General features: G+C 44.4%; 1 protein-coding gene across 5 annotated transcripts in view; it reads left to right on the top strand.

The window, feature by feature from the left end:
• The window catches only part of FOXM1 (forkhead box M1), a 79,307-nt gene that overhangs the window by 15,139 nt on the left and 48,079 nt on the right, over nucleotides 1–16,089 (top strand). For all 5 annotated transcript variants that reach the window (XM_061582562.1, XM_061582566.1, XM_061582565.1 and 2 more), the window contains exon 2: nucleotides 10,532–11,112. In XM_061582562.1, the coding sequence (XP_061438546.1) occupies nucleotides 10,578–11,112 (535 nt within the window). In that variant the 5' untranslated portion in view covers nucleotides 10,532–10,577. The remainder of the gene's footprint in view (nucleotides 1–10,531; nucleotides 11,113–16,089) is intronic.

Raw genomic sequence — 16,089 nt, 5'->3', positions numbered from 1 at the left:
GTAGCCGTCCAGTGGAGCTTTTCAGTATTTTGACATCATGTTGACATCAACTCCAGGAAATGGAGTTTTAGACCCTTCGGAGGTGAACTGTGAATTGTTTGCAAGGCATTTTGAGGGCACAAGTAGCCTCGGTGGCACGGAATGCTTTCTATCAACTTTGGTTGGGGCCCAACTACGTCCCTATCTGGATAGGGAAAACCTTGCTTCAGTTGTCCATGCACTGGTAACCTCAAAATTGGACTACTGCAATGCACTCTACGTGGGGCTGCCTTTGAAGACAATTCGGAAGCTGCAGCTCGTGCAAAACGCAGCAGCCAGATTGCTAACAGGGACTCGGAGATGTGAACATATAACTCCGATTCTGGCTCGCTTGCACTGGCTGCCTATATGCTTCCGGGCTCAATTCAAAGTGCTGGTTTTGACTTATAAAGCCTTACACGGGTTGGGACCACAATACCTGGTGGAACGCCTCTCCCGATATGAACCTACCCGTACTCTGCGTTCAACATCGAAGGGCCTCCTTCGGGGGCCCACCCAGAGAGAAGCCCAGAAGGTGACAACAAGAAAACAGGCTTTCTCTGTGGTGGCCCCTGAACTATGGAACTCTCTCCCTGATGTACGCCTGGCGCCAACATTGCTGTCCTTCCACCGCCAAGTAAAACCCTTTTTGTTCTCCCAGGCTTTTTAACAACATTTTAACAACATTTTAAACATCTATTGTAACACCTACATTTACACTTACGCTCTTAATATTTTAGTAATTTTAATTACTTAACATCTTAATACTTTTAACTGATTTAATACGTTTTAATATTTTTAGGCTTGTGTTGTAGTTGTTTATATGTTTAATTATGTTCTACTACTTTTGGTATATTGTTTTTAAGTTGTTGATATATGTTTTTACTTGTATATTGGATGTTTTTATGTTGTGCACCGCCCAGAGAGCTAGGGCTATTGGGCGGTATAGAAATATAATTAATTAATAAATAATAATAAATAAATAAAGTTGTTCACCTCCTTAGCAGTCTTGATGCCCCATCCACATCTGCAACATCTGCTGCAACTTCTTGGGAATGGTTTCAGTTGATGCGGCCTGATGATGTAGACAAGGTGCTTGCAATGATGTGGCCAGCAACGTGTCCTCTCGACCCTTGGTTTACTAAAGCTTGCTGAGGGGGTTTGACCGAGTAGATCCAGGAGGTGGTCAACACATCATTGCAGGAGGGAGTGGTTCCAGCTGCCCTGAAAGAGGCGGTGATCCAACCACTCCTGAAAAAGCCCACCCTAGACGCATTGGTTTGCGACAAATACCGACCAGTTGCAAATACCCCCTTCTTAGGGAAGATGATTGAGAGGGTTGTGGCACAGCAATTGCAAGTACTCTTGGATGAAACAGATTATCTTGACCCATTCCAGTCTGGTTCAGGCCTGGTTATGGGACTGAATCAGCCTTGGTTGCCCTGATGGATGACCTTTATCGGGAGAAGGACAGGGGGAGTGCGACCCTGTTACTCTTACTTGATCTCTCAGCAGCTTCTGATACCATTGACCATGGTATCCTTCTGGGCTGACTTGGTGAGATGGGTGTTGGAGGAACTGTTTTACAGTGGTTTTAATCCTATCTCCAAGGTCGTTTTCAGAGAATAGCATTGGGTGATTGGCTTTCAGCTCCCTCGTAGTTGTGCTGTGGGGTGCCGCAAAGTACCATCTTGTCCCCCATCCTGTTTAACATCTTGGGAGAGGTCATCAGGAGATTTGGGGCGAAGTGTCAGCAGTACACTGATGATACGCAGCTCTATTTCTCTGTAACATCTGAATCAGGAGAGGCCGTGCAAGCCCTGGACTCAGTGGTGGGCTGGATGAGGGCCAATAAATTGAGTCTGAATCCTAGCAAGACGGAAGCGCTGTGCATTGGTGGTTGCCGAGTTCAGATAACTGGTCAGTTGCCTGCTTTGGATGGGGTTGTACTCCCTCTGAAACAGCAGGTCCATAGTCTGGGGGTGTTCCTGGATTCATTTTTGTCGCTAAAGGCCCAGGTGACCTCAGTGGTTAGAAGTGCCTTTTACCAGCTGCGGCTGGTAAGACAGCTGCAGCCATTTCTGGATTGGGATAGCCTGACCACTGCTGTCCATGCACTGGTAAGCTCCAGGCTGGATTATTGTAATGCGCTCTATGTGGAGCTGCCCTTGAGGTTGGCCCAGAAGCTGCAGACTGCTCACTGGGGCAGGGTATCGCCAACATGTTGCCAGTTAGGTCATGGTTAAAGCACAGTGTTAATAATGCCAAGGTTGCAGGTTTGATTTCTGAGTAGGGCAAAGGTTCCTTTCAAATCTTTTCAAATGGAATATTAATTCCTTCTGAACAATTCATGCATTAATTTACTTTTTCACAACGTCCTATGGAGCTGAATGGAATCAATGCCTCTCCCCCTCTCTCTGTCACCCAAAGAAACTGATCAGCAGTAGATTGCTGCAAAATGTGGCAGCGAGACTGCTAACTGTAGCAGGGTATCGCCAGCATGTCACCCTGCTGCTGAAAAAATTGCACTGGCTGCCCATTTGCTATCAGGCCAAGTTCAAGATTCTAGCTTTGGTGTACAAAGCCCTATACAGCTTGGGACCAGGATACCTGAAAGACCGTCTTATCCCTTATATACCCAGTCGATCACTGCGCTGTGCAGGTGATCAACATATACCATCTTATCAGGAGGTCCGTTCTGCACAACATAGGAAACGGACCTTTAGTGTGGTGGCACCTACCCTGTGGAATTGTTTCCGCTTAAGTATTAGACAGGCGCCGTATGGCCTCTGTTATCTTTTTGGCACCTATTGAAGACCTTCCTCTTTCAACAAGCCTTTGAAATTGACACCTTGTCCCAGTATATGTCTGTGTTGGAATTGCTTTTAATATGTTTTTAAACCTTTTTTTAAAAAATTGTTTTGAAAGCTTTTTTAAAAAAATGTTTTTAAAGATGTTTTGTTTTAATGTATTTTAGAGTCTGTTTTTATTATGTTTTAGAGTGTTTTTGGTACTTTTGTTTACCGCCCTGGGCTCCTGCTTAGGGAAAGGGCGGTATATAAATCAAATAATAAATAAATAAATGTCTGAAATTTTTCCCAACGTTTGTTTTCTCCAACAATCTTTCAAAAAGCCCCATTCAATTATATCAAATGCATCTAAAGACATTAATGCCACCGAAGATCCAGAATGGCAGACCTCATGAATGCCATTCAAGACTCTTCGTATAGAATCAGAGATGCTGCAGTTTGGGATAAAGCCCATTTGGTCCGAGGCAATGTATTTGCCAATAAAGGTGTTTAGTCTGGCTACCTTAATGCTCTATAACAGTTTTGCATCAACATTAATGAGTGCAATTGCCCTGTATGATTCAACTTGTGCAGGGTCCTTCTCAGGCTTAGGAATTAATACTATTTTTGAGAGTTTCCAAGATTCAGGTATAGTTTCACCCAAGAGTATCCCATTGTAGAGTTTAGTCAACTAAGGTAATAGACTATCCTTGTATGCTTTATAAAAGTCCCCGGTGAAACCATCAGGACCTGGGGCTTTACCTCTTTTTAGTTTTTTCATTGCTTCTTCCACCTCCTTTTCAGTTATCACATTATCCAAAAAAATCTCTGCATGCAGCCATTCTGCTTGCTAGGAAGCCACGCCCCCTCTTTCATAACATTTTTGTGAACAAATTCAAAACTGTGACCCCCAGATAAATCCTCTTTTAGGGCACAAAAGTATGGCCAAATGTTCATGGTGTTTGCTGGGTGCTAGGGGGCGGGGGATTGTACAGCCACAAAAGATAAAACCAAAGGGACATTTTGTGCAATGGGAAGAAGGGAAACGGCATAACAGTAGTGTTCATGTGCTGTTCCCACCATTTTAATGGGGCTTGAATTGGAGAAGTTCCACTAGATCACACTTACTCCTTAAAAATAATTATAATTTCATTATAAATATTTATGTTTAAAACATTTACAAATGCTGAAATTCCACAATATTTGTAATTAGATCTTGAAATGAAAATTTTCAAAAACTGTTTATGTATTAACAAATAGTTTGGCAAGTAGCGACCTATATGGTCAACACTACTCAGCACTCTTGTTTCATCATCAAGAGGCCAATGCATACTCAGTGTTAATTGTAATAGGGGTTTAAAACTTACCAATTCCTCCCCATTAAATTTCCACAATTTGAGAGAATTATAATAGCTATGATTTCTAAAGAGAAGAGTTAGCCACATTTTGAAGATTGTTCCATGTGATGTTAGGGAAAGCTTCTGTAGACCCTGCATGCTGATGCAGGAGGGAGAGAAACAATAACCTCCATGGAATGTTGGGAATTTCTACTGGTTAGCCTCTGTAACTGCTACAGAGAGTCAGTGGCTGGGCATGTGTGTCACATAGGATCTTGATAAGGCAGGTTCATCATAGGTTTTTGTGCTCTGTCTGGTGAGAAAATGACATTACTAATTATTCTTATCATTGACACCTGTTGGTCGGCCTCCCTAGAGAAATACTTTCCAGTATTGTTATTCTTGAACATTTGGGCCTTATTCCTGTAGTTGGGAACAAGGCAAATATATATATTCCTGTTTCCCTATGGAAATCTGATCAGTTATTTTTATCTTCACTGAAACAAGCCATGAGAGCAAAGATTACTGATGTCAAGAGACAGATTTTTGAAGGTCACGTGCTTTCTCAGATGCCTCAGTTGTCATTCACTGAATGAATGAAGAGGTTTCCTCTTTCTCTCTACATATTATTTCAAGGTGGGACTTTCCCTGCCTATTCTTCAGAGGCAGTATGGTGTTCAGAACTGGTTTGGCAGAGTTTGCTCACTGCTGCTGCTCTTCCCTTGGTATCCATGCTTGCAGGGGAGTTTGGGGTGCATTCTATCAATGTCAACAACATGTCAAGTGTGAAGATTTTGCATACTCCCTTTTGATAACTACTGCCTGAAAGCGTGACCTCTTACTTTCTTTAACCTTGTATCCGCTTATGGCTCCTTCAACCCTTTATTGATGCCTTAGAATTCAGACTTTTGCCTGGCTCTAACTGCACTTGCTTGTGGCCTTTGATCCTTATCTGCCTGATACAATGCCTGACCTCCAGTTGTTCTGTAACCATGTATACAGTATTGCCCTTCTGGTCCTTATGTACCTGCACCCGAAGTGAACCCCAGTTGGAACTCATTCTAGGCCAAGGCCTAACAATAAGAGTAGGCAGTAGATGAGTCTCCCTGGGAACAGCATTCCATAGGTGGGGCACACAACCAAAAAAGGCCATTGCTCTGGTCACCACCTGCCTAATGTCCACAGAAGGGTCTTGGTAGATGACTTTAGCATGTGGGCACGTACATGTGGGAGTCCTCCAGATTCTTGAGTTCAAGCTGCATAGAGTTTTAAAGATAAGCAGCAGCAATTTGAATTGTGCTTAGAAATAACTATTAGCTGGTGAAATTTAAGATATATTCCCTTTGAGTCCATATCAACAGTCCAGCAGCAGTATTTCGGACCAGTTGAAGTTTCCAAGGTGTCTCAAAAAGTAGCCCCATGTAAAATGCATTGAAATAGTCAATTCAAGATTATTTATTATTTATTTAAGTTATTACCAGAGCACTGATAACAGTGGCTAGGTTGTCCAGGTGAAATTGCAGCTGATGTACCAGTGTTAGTTGGTAGAAAGCATTTCATGCCACAGATGTCATCTGAGCATGAAGAGGGGTTGGATATAATTGCACCCCTCAAGCTGTAACTACAACTCAATCCAGAACATAATGTCAGAACAGTTCATTGAATCATCCACCAATTGTACCTCCATCTTTTTTGAATTCAGTTTGTTTCTTTGCCCTCATCCTATTCAAACTTTCATAGACAGCAGCATAAAGTTTAAGGTAATCACAAAGTCCTAATAAGAACTCCATCAGAGTGTCTGAGTGGCACATTCCCTCCAAGGATAAGGAAATCAAAGTCTTATTCCGAGTGCTAACTTCGTATTCCCTTAATTTTTGCTTAGCTTTGGATATAAATTGCAAAAGTTTAAGCCCAAATAAAAAGTCAGTAACTGCTAGTCTGTTCATATGTGTATTTCTAGCACATTAATGTCCTCAAAAGATTCTCCGTGGCGCAGAGTGGTAAGTGGCGGTAACACAGCCGAAGCTCTGCTCATGGCCGGAGTTCGATTCCAACGGAAGGAGGAAGTCGAATCTCCGGTAAAAGGGGTCGAGGTCCACTCAGCCTTCCATCCATCCGTGGTCGGTAAAATGAGTACCCGGCATATGCTGGGGGGTAAAGAAAGGCCGGGGAAGGAACTGGCAATCCCATATATACGGTCTGCCTAGTAAATGTTGCAAGACGTCACCCTAAGAGTCGGAAACGACTCGCACTACAAGTGCGGGGACACCTTTACCTTTAATGTCCTCAAAGGGGGAGGGTAGGGGAATCCCTGAAGTTTCTTCCAGTTTAGAAAAGCTCACTTGCTCTGCCCAGCTAATTTGCCAAAGGCAACCAGGTCAGTGCATAACAATTTAATACTGTAATAACTCTGCTGTATTAGACAAAGGTCTGTCTAGTCTAGAATCCTGAATCCCACAATGGCCTACCATATGCTTTCAGGAAGCCACAAACAGTCTGAAAGCTTCACTCTGTGTTGCTCCTCATCAGATGATTATTCAGAGCAGAGCTTGGAAAAGTTACTTTTTTGAACTACAACTCCCATCAGCCCCAGGCAGCATGGCCACTGGATTGGGCTGATGGGAGTTGTAGTTCAAAAAAAAGTAACTTTTCCAAGCTCTGATTCAGAGACATACTGCTTCTGAACATGGAGACTGCGTATAGGTATCATGACTAGTAGTGATTGTGAACTTCTCTAAACCTTCCTTCCCAGGTCCCAAGGATCCTCAGAATGCCAGGAAGTCTCTTATCCTCAGAGACTCCTGGTGAGCTCAGCACTCAGACCGAGACTAGAGCTCTTCTCATCATGGGATCCCCCTCTATAGCAAAGTTTTACAATATTGATATAGTGAGCATAACGGAGACCTGGTGGAATGGAGAAAACCAGTGGGATACGGTTATCCCTGGATATAAACTATATCGGAAGGACAGGGAAGGACGTATTGGTGGCGGAGTCGCTCTATACGTGAAAGAAGGCATTGAATCCAGCAAGCTCAAAACCCCAAAAGAGGCAGACTCCTCCACAGAATCGTTGTGGGTGGTGATACCATGCCCCAGGAGGGACGTAATACTGGGAACGATCTATCGTCCCCCTGATCAAAATGCTCAGGGAGACCTTAAGATGAGATATGAAATTGAGGAAGCATCCAAACTAGGAAATGTGGTAGTAATGGGTGACTTCAACTACCCGGACATAGACTGGCTGCATATGTGTTCCAGTCATGACAAAGAAGCAAAGTTTCTAGATATTCTAAATGACTATTCCCTAGATCAGTTGGTCATGGAACCGACCAGAGGGACGGCAACCCTGGACTTAATCCTCAGTGGGGACCGGGACCTGGTGCGAGATGTAAGTGTTGTTGAACCGATTGGGAGCAGTGACCACAGTGCTATTAAATTAAACATACATGTAACTGGCCAATTGCCAAGAAAATCCAACACGGTCACATTTGACTTCAAAAGAGGAAACTTCACAAAAATGAGGGGATTGGTAAAAAGAAAGCTGAAAAACAAAGTCCAGAGGGTCACATCACTCGAAAATGCTTGGAAGTTGTTTAAAAACACTATATTAGAAGCTCAACTGGAGTGCATACCGCAGATCAGAAAAGGTACCGCCAGGGCCAAGAAGATGCCAGCATGGTTAACGAGCAAAGTCAAGGAAGCTCTTAGAGGCAAAAAGTCTTCCTTCAGAAAATGGAAGTCTTGTCCGAATGAAGAAAATAAAAAAGAACACAAACTCTGGCAAAAGAAATGCAAGAAGACAATAAGGGATGCTAAAAAAGAATTTGAGGAGCACATTGCTAAGAACATAAAAACCAACAACAAAAAATTCTATAAATACATTCAAAGCAGGAGACCATCTAGGGAGACAATTGGACCCTTGGATGATAAGGGAGTCAAAGGTGTACTAAAGAACGATAAGGAGATTGCAGAGAAGCTAAATGAATTCTTTGCATCTGTCTTCACAGTGGAAGATATAGGGCAGATCCCTGAACCTGAACTAACATTTGCAGGAAGGGATTCTGAGGAACTGAGACAAATAGTGGTAACGAGAGAGGAAGTTCTAAGCTTAATGGACAATATAAAAACTGACAAATCACCGGGCCCGGATGGCATCCACCCGAGAGTTCTCAAAGAACTCAAAGGTAAAATTGCTGATCTGCTAACTAAAATATGTAACTTGTCCCTTGGGTCCTCCTCCGTGCCTGAGGACTGGAAAGTGGCAAATGTAACGCCAATCTTCAAAAAGGGATCCAGAGGGGATCCCGGAAATTACAGGCCAGTTAGCTTAACATCTGTCCCTGGAAAACTGGTAGAAAGTATTATTAAAGCTAGATTAACTAAGCACATAGAAGAACAAGCCTTGCTGAAGCAGAGCCAGCATGGCTTCTGCAAGGGAAAGTCCTGTCTCAGTAACATATTAGAATTCTTTGAGAGTGTCAACAAGCATATAGATAGAGGTGATCCAGTGGACATAGTGTACTTAGACTTTCAAAAAGCGTTTGATGAGGTACCTCACCAAAGGCTTCTGAGGAAGCTTAGCAGTCATGGAATAAGAGGAGAGGTCCTCTTGTGGATAAGGAATTGGTTAAGAAGCAGAAAACAGAGAGTAGGAATAAACGGACAGTTCTCCCAATGGAGGGCTGTAGAAAGTGGAGTCCCTCAGGGATCGGTATTGGGACCTGTACTTTTCAACTTGTTCATTAATGACCTAGAATTAGGAGTGAGCAGTGAAGTGGCCAAGTTTGCTGACGACACTAAATTGTTCAGGGTTGTTAAAACAAAAAGGGATTGCGAAGAGCTCCAAAAAGACCTCTCCAAACTGAGTGAATGGGCGGAAAAATGGCAAATGCAATTCAATATAAACAAGTGTAAAATTATGCATATTGGAGCAAAAAATCTTAATTTCACATATACGCTCATGGGGTCTGAACTGGCAGTGACCGACCAGGAGAGAGACCTCGGGGTTGTAGTGGACAGCACGATGAAAATGTCGACCCAGTGTGCAGCAGCTGTGAAAAAGGCAAATTCCATGCTAGCGATAATTAGGAAAGGTATTGAAAATAAAACAGCCGATATCATAATGCCATTGTATAAATCTATGGTGCGGCCGCATTTGGAATACTGTGTGCAGTTCTGGTCGCCTCATCTCAAAAAGGATATTCTAGAGTTGGAAAAGGTTCAGAAGAGGGCAACCAGAATGATCAAGGGGATGGAGCGACTCCCTTACGAGGAAAGGTTGCAGCATTTGGGGCTTTTTAGTTGAGAGAAAAGGCGGGTCAGAGGAGACATGATAGAAGTGTATAAAATTATGCATGGCATTGAGAGGGTGGATAGAGAAAGGTTCTTCTCCCTCTCTCATAATACTAGAACTCGTGGACATTCAAAGAAGCTGAATGTTGGAAGATTCAGGACAGACAAAAGGAAGTACTTCTTTACTCAGCGCATAGTTAAACTATGGAATTTGCTCCCACAAGATGCAGTAATGGCCACCAGCTTGGATGGCTTTAAAAGAAGATTAGACAAATTCATGGAGGACAGGGCTATCAATGGCTACTAGCCATGATGGCTGTGCTGTGCCACCCTAGTCAGAGGCAGCATGCTTCTGAAAACCAGTTGCCGGAAGCCTCAGGAGGGGAGAGTGTTCTTGCACTCGGGTCCTGCTTGCGGGCTTCCCCCAGGCACCTGGTTGACCACTGTGAGAACAGGATGCTGGACTAGATGGGCCACTGGCCTGATCCAGCAGGCTCTTCTTATGTTCTTATGTTCTTATCTCCAGTGGACAATATCACACACAAGTTCTGTGTGCTATGCCCCTGCCAAAACCACCTTTCCTGGTAAGGTAGTTAGTTTCTCTCACCCTTTCATTCATCTGTCACACTTTTTATGGCTTCTGTGGAAAAGTGCTTGCTAATTCCTCTTGCTCTTTCCACTCTGCCTCCCTCCTTTCTCTCTTTACTTCCAACATATTTATGCTGTCCCTTCTATCTTACTAGCAAATCAGCATATCTGTACTGCTTTTCCTCTAATCATACCCTCCCTGGGACCTCTCTCAGACACACTAATAGCTGCCTTTTTATCTTGCTGGTGATTGCAGGTCTCACTTTTCTTAAGTGTGTGGCCTAGCTACACTTCCTTTGGTATGCAACTGTCCCATAGCTCCTTGTAGTGATTTATAACCTTACCTGTAATAAGCACTATTTTAGATACCTGCGGTTACTATAGACTATAATTCATTCATTAAAAAAATATGATACAGGAACCTTGGCAACTTACTTTGAAGAGGCTCCCTTGCAATGTGTGACGTTCTCATAGCCGTACTGAAATGTTGTTCTTTGTGTTTTTCAGGATCCTTCATTCTGTCCTCAATGGAGATTGATTGCACAGGTCAAGGATGAAGAGCAGCGCTCACAGGCCCCTGATTCTCAAGAGACGGAAACTGTCTCTCCCACATAGTGATGCGTCCAGCTCCCTAGCAAGAGGTGAACCAAGTGGACAGGATGATGGGTCTCCTAAGCAAGAACAAGCAAGAAACAAGGAGCATGGCGTAAACAGAGAGGAGCCTGAACATCAGGAAGGCCCTGCAGGAATTAAAATAATAGACCACCCTACCATGCCAAATGCGCAGGTGGTAGCTATTCCTGCTAATGCAGACATTCAAAGTATCCTTGGTGCTCTCACAGCCAAAGGGAAAGAATCTGGTAGTAATGGGCCTAACAAATTTATTCTCATCAGTAACAGTAGCCGCTATCCCAGAATGAAGACAAGAGCATTTAAGAATCTCTTCAAATCTGACGATGAGCAAATCATTGCCAGTAACAAGGCAGAAGAAGAAAAGCACATTGGGCAAAGCTCTGGGTTAATGGAAGAGTCAACCTTTTGGGTCTCAGAGTCACCATCTATGGGAGGACAAGAACAGGAAGGAAACAGTATGTAGATCTTTTCTTCATGAAACATGCAAATTTTAGTCTGGTAAATAATGGACAGCAACTTATGTAGGTGTATCTTTTAGAGCAGAAAATCACAGTAGTTGACAACTGAATCTTTTCATTGTACAGTAGGGCCCTGCTTATACGGCGGGTTCCGTTCCAGACTCCTGCCATAAAGCGGAACCCCATTGACTTTAATGGGGCACATCGTGCGAAAATGCCGCAAAATTGGCTTTAAAAGAGGGAAGGAAAGCTGCCGCATTAGCGGAGCACCGGGAAGCGGGGCCCTACTGTATTTCTGTGGTACGTGTAGTGACAAGAACAGAATACCTCCTCCTGGGAGGAAGGGTGGGATGATGATAATAATACTGTGTGCCAGGGCACACTAGTGTATTAGAAGAACTGCTAGAAATATAAGTTAAAGGCTTGTGTGAGCAAAGTAGGAAGAAATATATCCCAGCAAGTCTTATATTTCTAATTGGGAAGTGTGCCCAGATCAGCACAGGAATACATATAGAAACACAGGGGGTAGGCTCCTCCAAAGATAATTAATTCTTAGCTTACATGTTCTAAGTGTAACCTTTTTGGAGTAGGAGAGTGAAGAGAGCCTCCAGTTTTAATTCAGAAAAAGCATGCCTCAAATATGAGGTTTGGGAAATACTGTTATAGAAATAGACAAAACTATTAGTCAAAGGCAGCACTCTTCCTTCCTGTTTGGCTTATGTGAACAAGAACACCTTGTACAACAATGAGATTTTACTTTCCTTCAAGGAGAAATATTAACTTGCACCTTGAACATAAATATTTGGAAGTAAGTTTCCATGAATATAAATAACACTTAATTCCAAGTGGGTTTGCTTGTTAGCAAGCTCATCACGACCACAGCAGCAGCTGCCTGCAAGATATGAGTGAGCTAATGGAATGCTGGGCCCATTTCTCGGGGCAGGGTGTGGTTTGTAAGGGTCCAGATTTGTTTAAGTTGCAGGGGTTGGATGCTGGCTTTTTGAGTCATCATGTGACCCTTTGTTGTCCTGCAGGTTGAGGGTGGGTAGGAGCAGCGATTCAGGCCCTACCAGTCAACTGGTACCACTGTCCCACATTCGGTGCCAGAGAGATGCAGCTGGTCCCCTGGCGTTTTGCTAGAGGCAAGAAAGTTTGATGATTGATTTCAAAGACAGTGATCAGACCCATGGAAAAAAGAAAATTTACAATGCTTTAACTGAGAGCAGTTGGTGTTTTCACAGCAGGCAGGGCAATAAACAGATAAAAGCAGCTCTTGAGCATAGCTATCTTACGATCTCCTTTCTGTTGTCGGAAGCTCTGTGTAACAACAACGGAGAGCTCCCAGCTGGCCAATAGGTATACAGCACCTCACCGGACTCAGACTGAGGCTTCTGAGAAGGAGTTAGGAAGCCTTATTTATACCCAAAACAGCCCCTGGACCTGGGTGCAGGTTTGCACCTGTGACTTTAACTAGCTCTACCTGTGAGGATTAGGGTTGCCAGGCTCAGGGCCTGAAACTGATCCTGTATCCATAGGAGAAAAGAAAGGCAACCAAGTGCCAGTGTTCTTGCAACCCTGTGTAATGGGAAAAACCACAAGGTGGAATTCTCCCTTCCCCCTGCACAAAAGGACACCTGCCCGTGGCTGCCTTTCTCTTCTCCTACAGAGATAGGATCAGTCTCAGGCCCTGAGCCTGGCAACCCTAGTGAGGATGTTTCTTAATCTTTGGGTCTCATGTTACTGCCTTTCTTTATCAATCCTGTTGGTGAGTGTCCTTGGGCTTTGTAGCAGCCTGATTCATTGCACCTGCCTTGAAGGCCAAGTTCCCAGGCTTTAGCAGTGAGAGAAAACATCTTCAGTAACGAGCGATTGGCATCCACTGTCTATTTTTGCTAATTAAGGGCCTCTCTTACCTCATCCATGTTACCTAAACAAAGCTTATTCTACATAGGCAGGGCGAGAAAGCATGCAAAAAGGCCCACCTGGCTGGGATGCAGGGGCGTGAGAGAGGAGCATGGGACAGGGGAATTGTGCATGCCATCCTAAACTTCCTCATTACATTGAGATGTCTTGTGAGATATTTTCCCATACACCTGGCTTCCTCCCCAATCAACCCAGCTTCTAGGGCCCAGAACCCCACACTTCCTTTGCATCCCTCTCGGGGACATCCGTATTTGTCCCCAGGTATGTTTATGCTCTGTCCCACAGACCTTGCACAGAGCTGGCTTGCCTCTTCCTTGGCTGGCTTGGAGCAGGTTTAGCTCCTTCAGTTCTTATCATGTTCTGCCTGGCATGCTCAAAAGGCCCATTTCATGTTTTACCACTAGTCCCTTTCCTGGCTCCTGTGGCATGGGGAGGGAGATCTTGGAGAAGAGTTGGGTGATTTCCCTCATGCCAGACAACAGCTGACTCCATAGGCAGCACCTTGCTTCTGCTGCACATGGGAATTGCACCTTCCCTTCCTTCCTTTAGGGAAAAGGGGCTGAGAGTGCTGAAAGGGGTGGGAAAAGAGCTATGGCCTTCTCCTTACTGAAGTATCTCTGTGTATACATATGTATACACGTACACACATTATATATATTTTCTTTCCAGCCCCATTAGCCATTTCCAGGCCACATTCCCCCCCTCTCATTTTATGTAATGGCTACATGTAAGTGACAGGAGGGATGATGCAGGCTGATCTTGATGGCATCCTGTCTTCCTTCCTTCTACAGGTTGACACCTTGGACTCTGGCTCCTGTCTGAGTGGGGTGTTTCTTCTTTGAGCAATGCTCTGCTGACTGGGAACACCTTGGAATAGCACCTTAGGTGCATCAAGGGCCATTTGGCAAGGATGCAGTGTAATCTGCTGTGGCTGCAGAGGACCCTGCACCAAGGCAGACATTCTGTGACACCCAAGGAGTTTACACTCATGCATAAGAAGCTGGATTTGATACTGCAATACCAGCAAGTGGTGGAGGTGGCTTAGCTGCATGTTGAGGACCTATCATCTGACTCAGCCTGTTCTACCCTGCTGCCCCCTGCTTTGTAGATAGCACCTGTTCCCTTCCCCACCCTAATGCCCCTCCCCATTTGTAAGCCCCTGCTTGAAATATGTTTTTTTTCTACAAGCTTCTGTGTCTGTGGTGCCTTCTTTGAACAGTGCTCCCATTTTTCTGATGGGTGAGCATGGGCACCCTATGCAGGTGAGGCAGAGTGGGTGATGCTTCCTCCTGGAGGGATGGGCCCTGAACCGGTGCACCACTCCCTTTGCCTGAATGCTACTAGGCTGCCCCCCAGAGTCCTGGCACCTCTTTTTTCTGCCTCATGTCTAGGGCAATAGCTAGAATGTGTTGTCCCCTCCTTAGTTTCCCCACTGTCCATGGGGGTGAAGGAAAAAGGTCACTGTCGCCTGTCAACCATTAGCAACCACAGCAAAAGTTCATGTGGCCTGGTAATGGTGTTGGGTTTTTTTTTTTACAGAATCCAGGATGTAGATCCTAAAAAGCAAAGACTGATATTTGGATTGTTAACCAGTTGCTCCAATAGCGCTCCTATGCCTTTGGCAGTTGCATAACAAAGAACAGGGAAACAGATGTGCTTTAGCTCCATGTTGGGAATACCTTCATCTTGCCTGACTGTCATGGAGCTTGCCATTATAAGGATCTTGCCCCAAGCAAGTAGGTTCATAATCCTACAGGGAACAGTTAGCTACATCCTGGCCACTGCTAGTGAAAATGGAATGGGGCTCCTCCATTATCTGCACATAATGGTGTGGTTCATTGGGCATCTACTGTACCTGTTGGAGAGCTGTCTGTGGGGAGCAAAAGGAAAATACAGAGACAGAGTGCAGCTGGACTTAGTCCCTGGAGTAGGATCCAGAGTAGGTGACTGGATGGTGTTTTGTGCCATATCTTATAATCTGTTGTGACAAGTATGGGTAGGGCAGCCAGAGTTATAGAGCGAGCTATTTATTTACTTTATTACATTTTCCCTCCATTTAACTCGGGGGGTGGATTTCTTGTACCAGGTTCAGGGCTCCTACAAGGCAGTGCTTTTCACAGCGTTGTGGTCATGGTATGAGTTAGTATAGGAAATATAGGAGGTTACAATGATGTTACTATGTATGTGGTAAAGGTAAAGGTATCCCAGCGCTTATAGTGCGAGTCGTTTCCGACTCTTAGGGTGACGTCTTGCAACATTTACTAGGCAGACCGTATATATGGGTTGGGATTGCCAGTTCCTTCCCCTGCCTTTCTTTACCCCCCAGCGTATGCCGGGTACTCATTTTACCGACTACGGATGGATGGAAGGCTGAGTGGACCTCGACCCCTTTTACCGGAGATTCGACTTCCTCCTTCCGTTGGAATCGAACTCCGGCCGTGAGCAGAGCTTCGACTGTGTTGTGGTGGGACTAGAACAAATTGTACCAGAGGAAGGGAGGCCAGACATTCTTAAGAAAAAAACCTTGTTATTTAAATCATCTTCCAATATCAGTTTCTTATCTCTAACTTCCAAATTGTGTTTTACTAAGATAGTGCTTTTTTCCTGACAGAGCCAGTATTCAGTACCAGTACCACTTTTTTTGAGAGGGGAGTGTTTTTGCCCCCCCACCTCCCTTTCGAAAGACAGGAAGCCTCGTGTGGCTCCCTCTGGCTACGAGGGGCGCTTTGGAGCTCATCACACCTTTGGTGGCCAACAGGAGCAGGGAGACTGTCTCCCATGGAAAGAGACCTTTGACCTTTGCATCTTCATCAGCAACAAGTAAACATGCTGACTGACTTCTTTCAGCTTTGTGAGATTTTGGGATTGACATTTGATGGCTTTCACGCTAACTGCCTCTCACATGCACACACCTTAGTCTATTTTCGTTTCCTGTTTCTATGGTCTTTACTTTGACTGTTTCCCTCACAGGCATTTTCTCTTCACTTAAGAACATTTTAGTTTTTTTCAGGCAGTATATAATCTCTGGAAGAGTTGTTTTGCCCTTCCCAT

This window comes from Rhineura floridana, chromosome 8, assembly GCF_030035675.1.
Source record: "Rhineura floridana isolate rRhiFlo1 chromosome 8, rRhiFlo1.hap2, whole genome shotgun sequence".
In the NCBI taxonomy this organism is placed as follows: Eukaryota; Metazoa; Chordata; class Lepidosauria; order Squamata; family Rhineuridae; genus Rhineura; species Rhineura floridana.
This window is presented reverse-complemented; position numbering and strand designations above follow the sequence as displayed.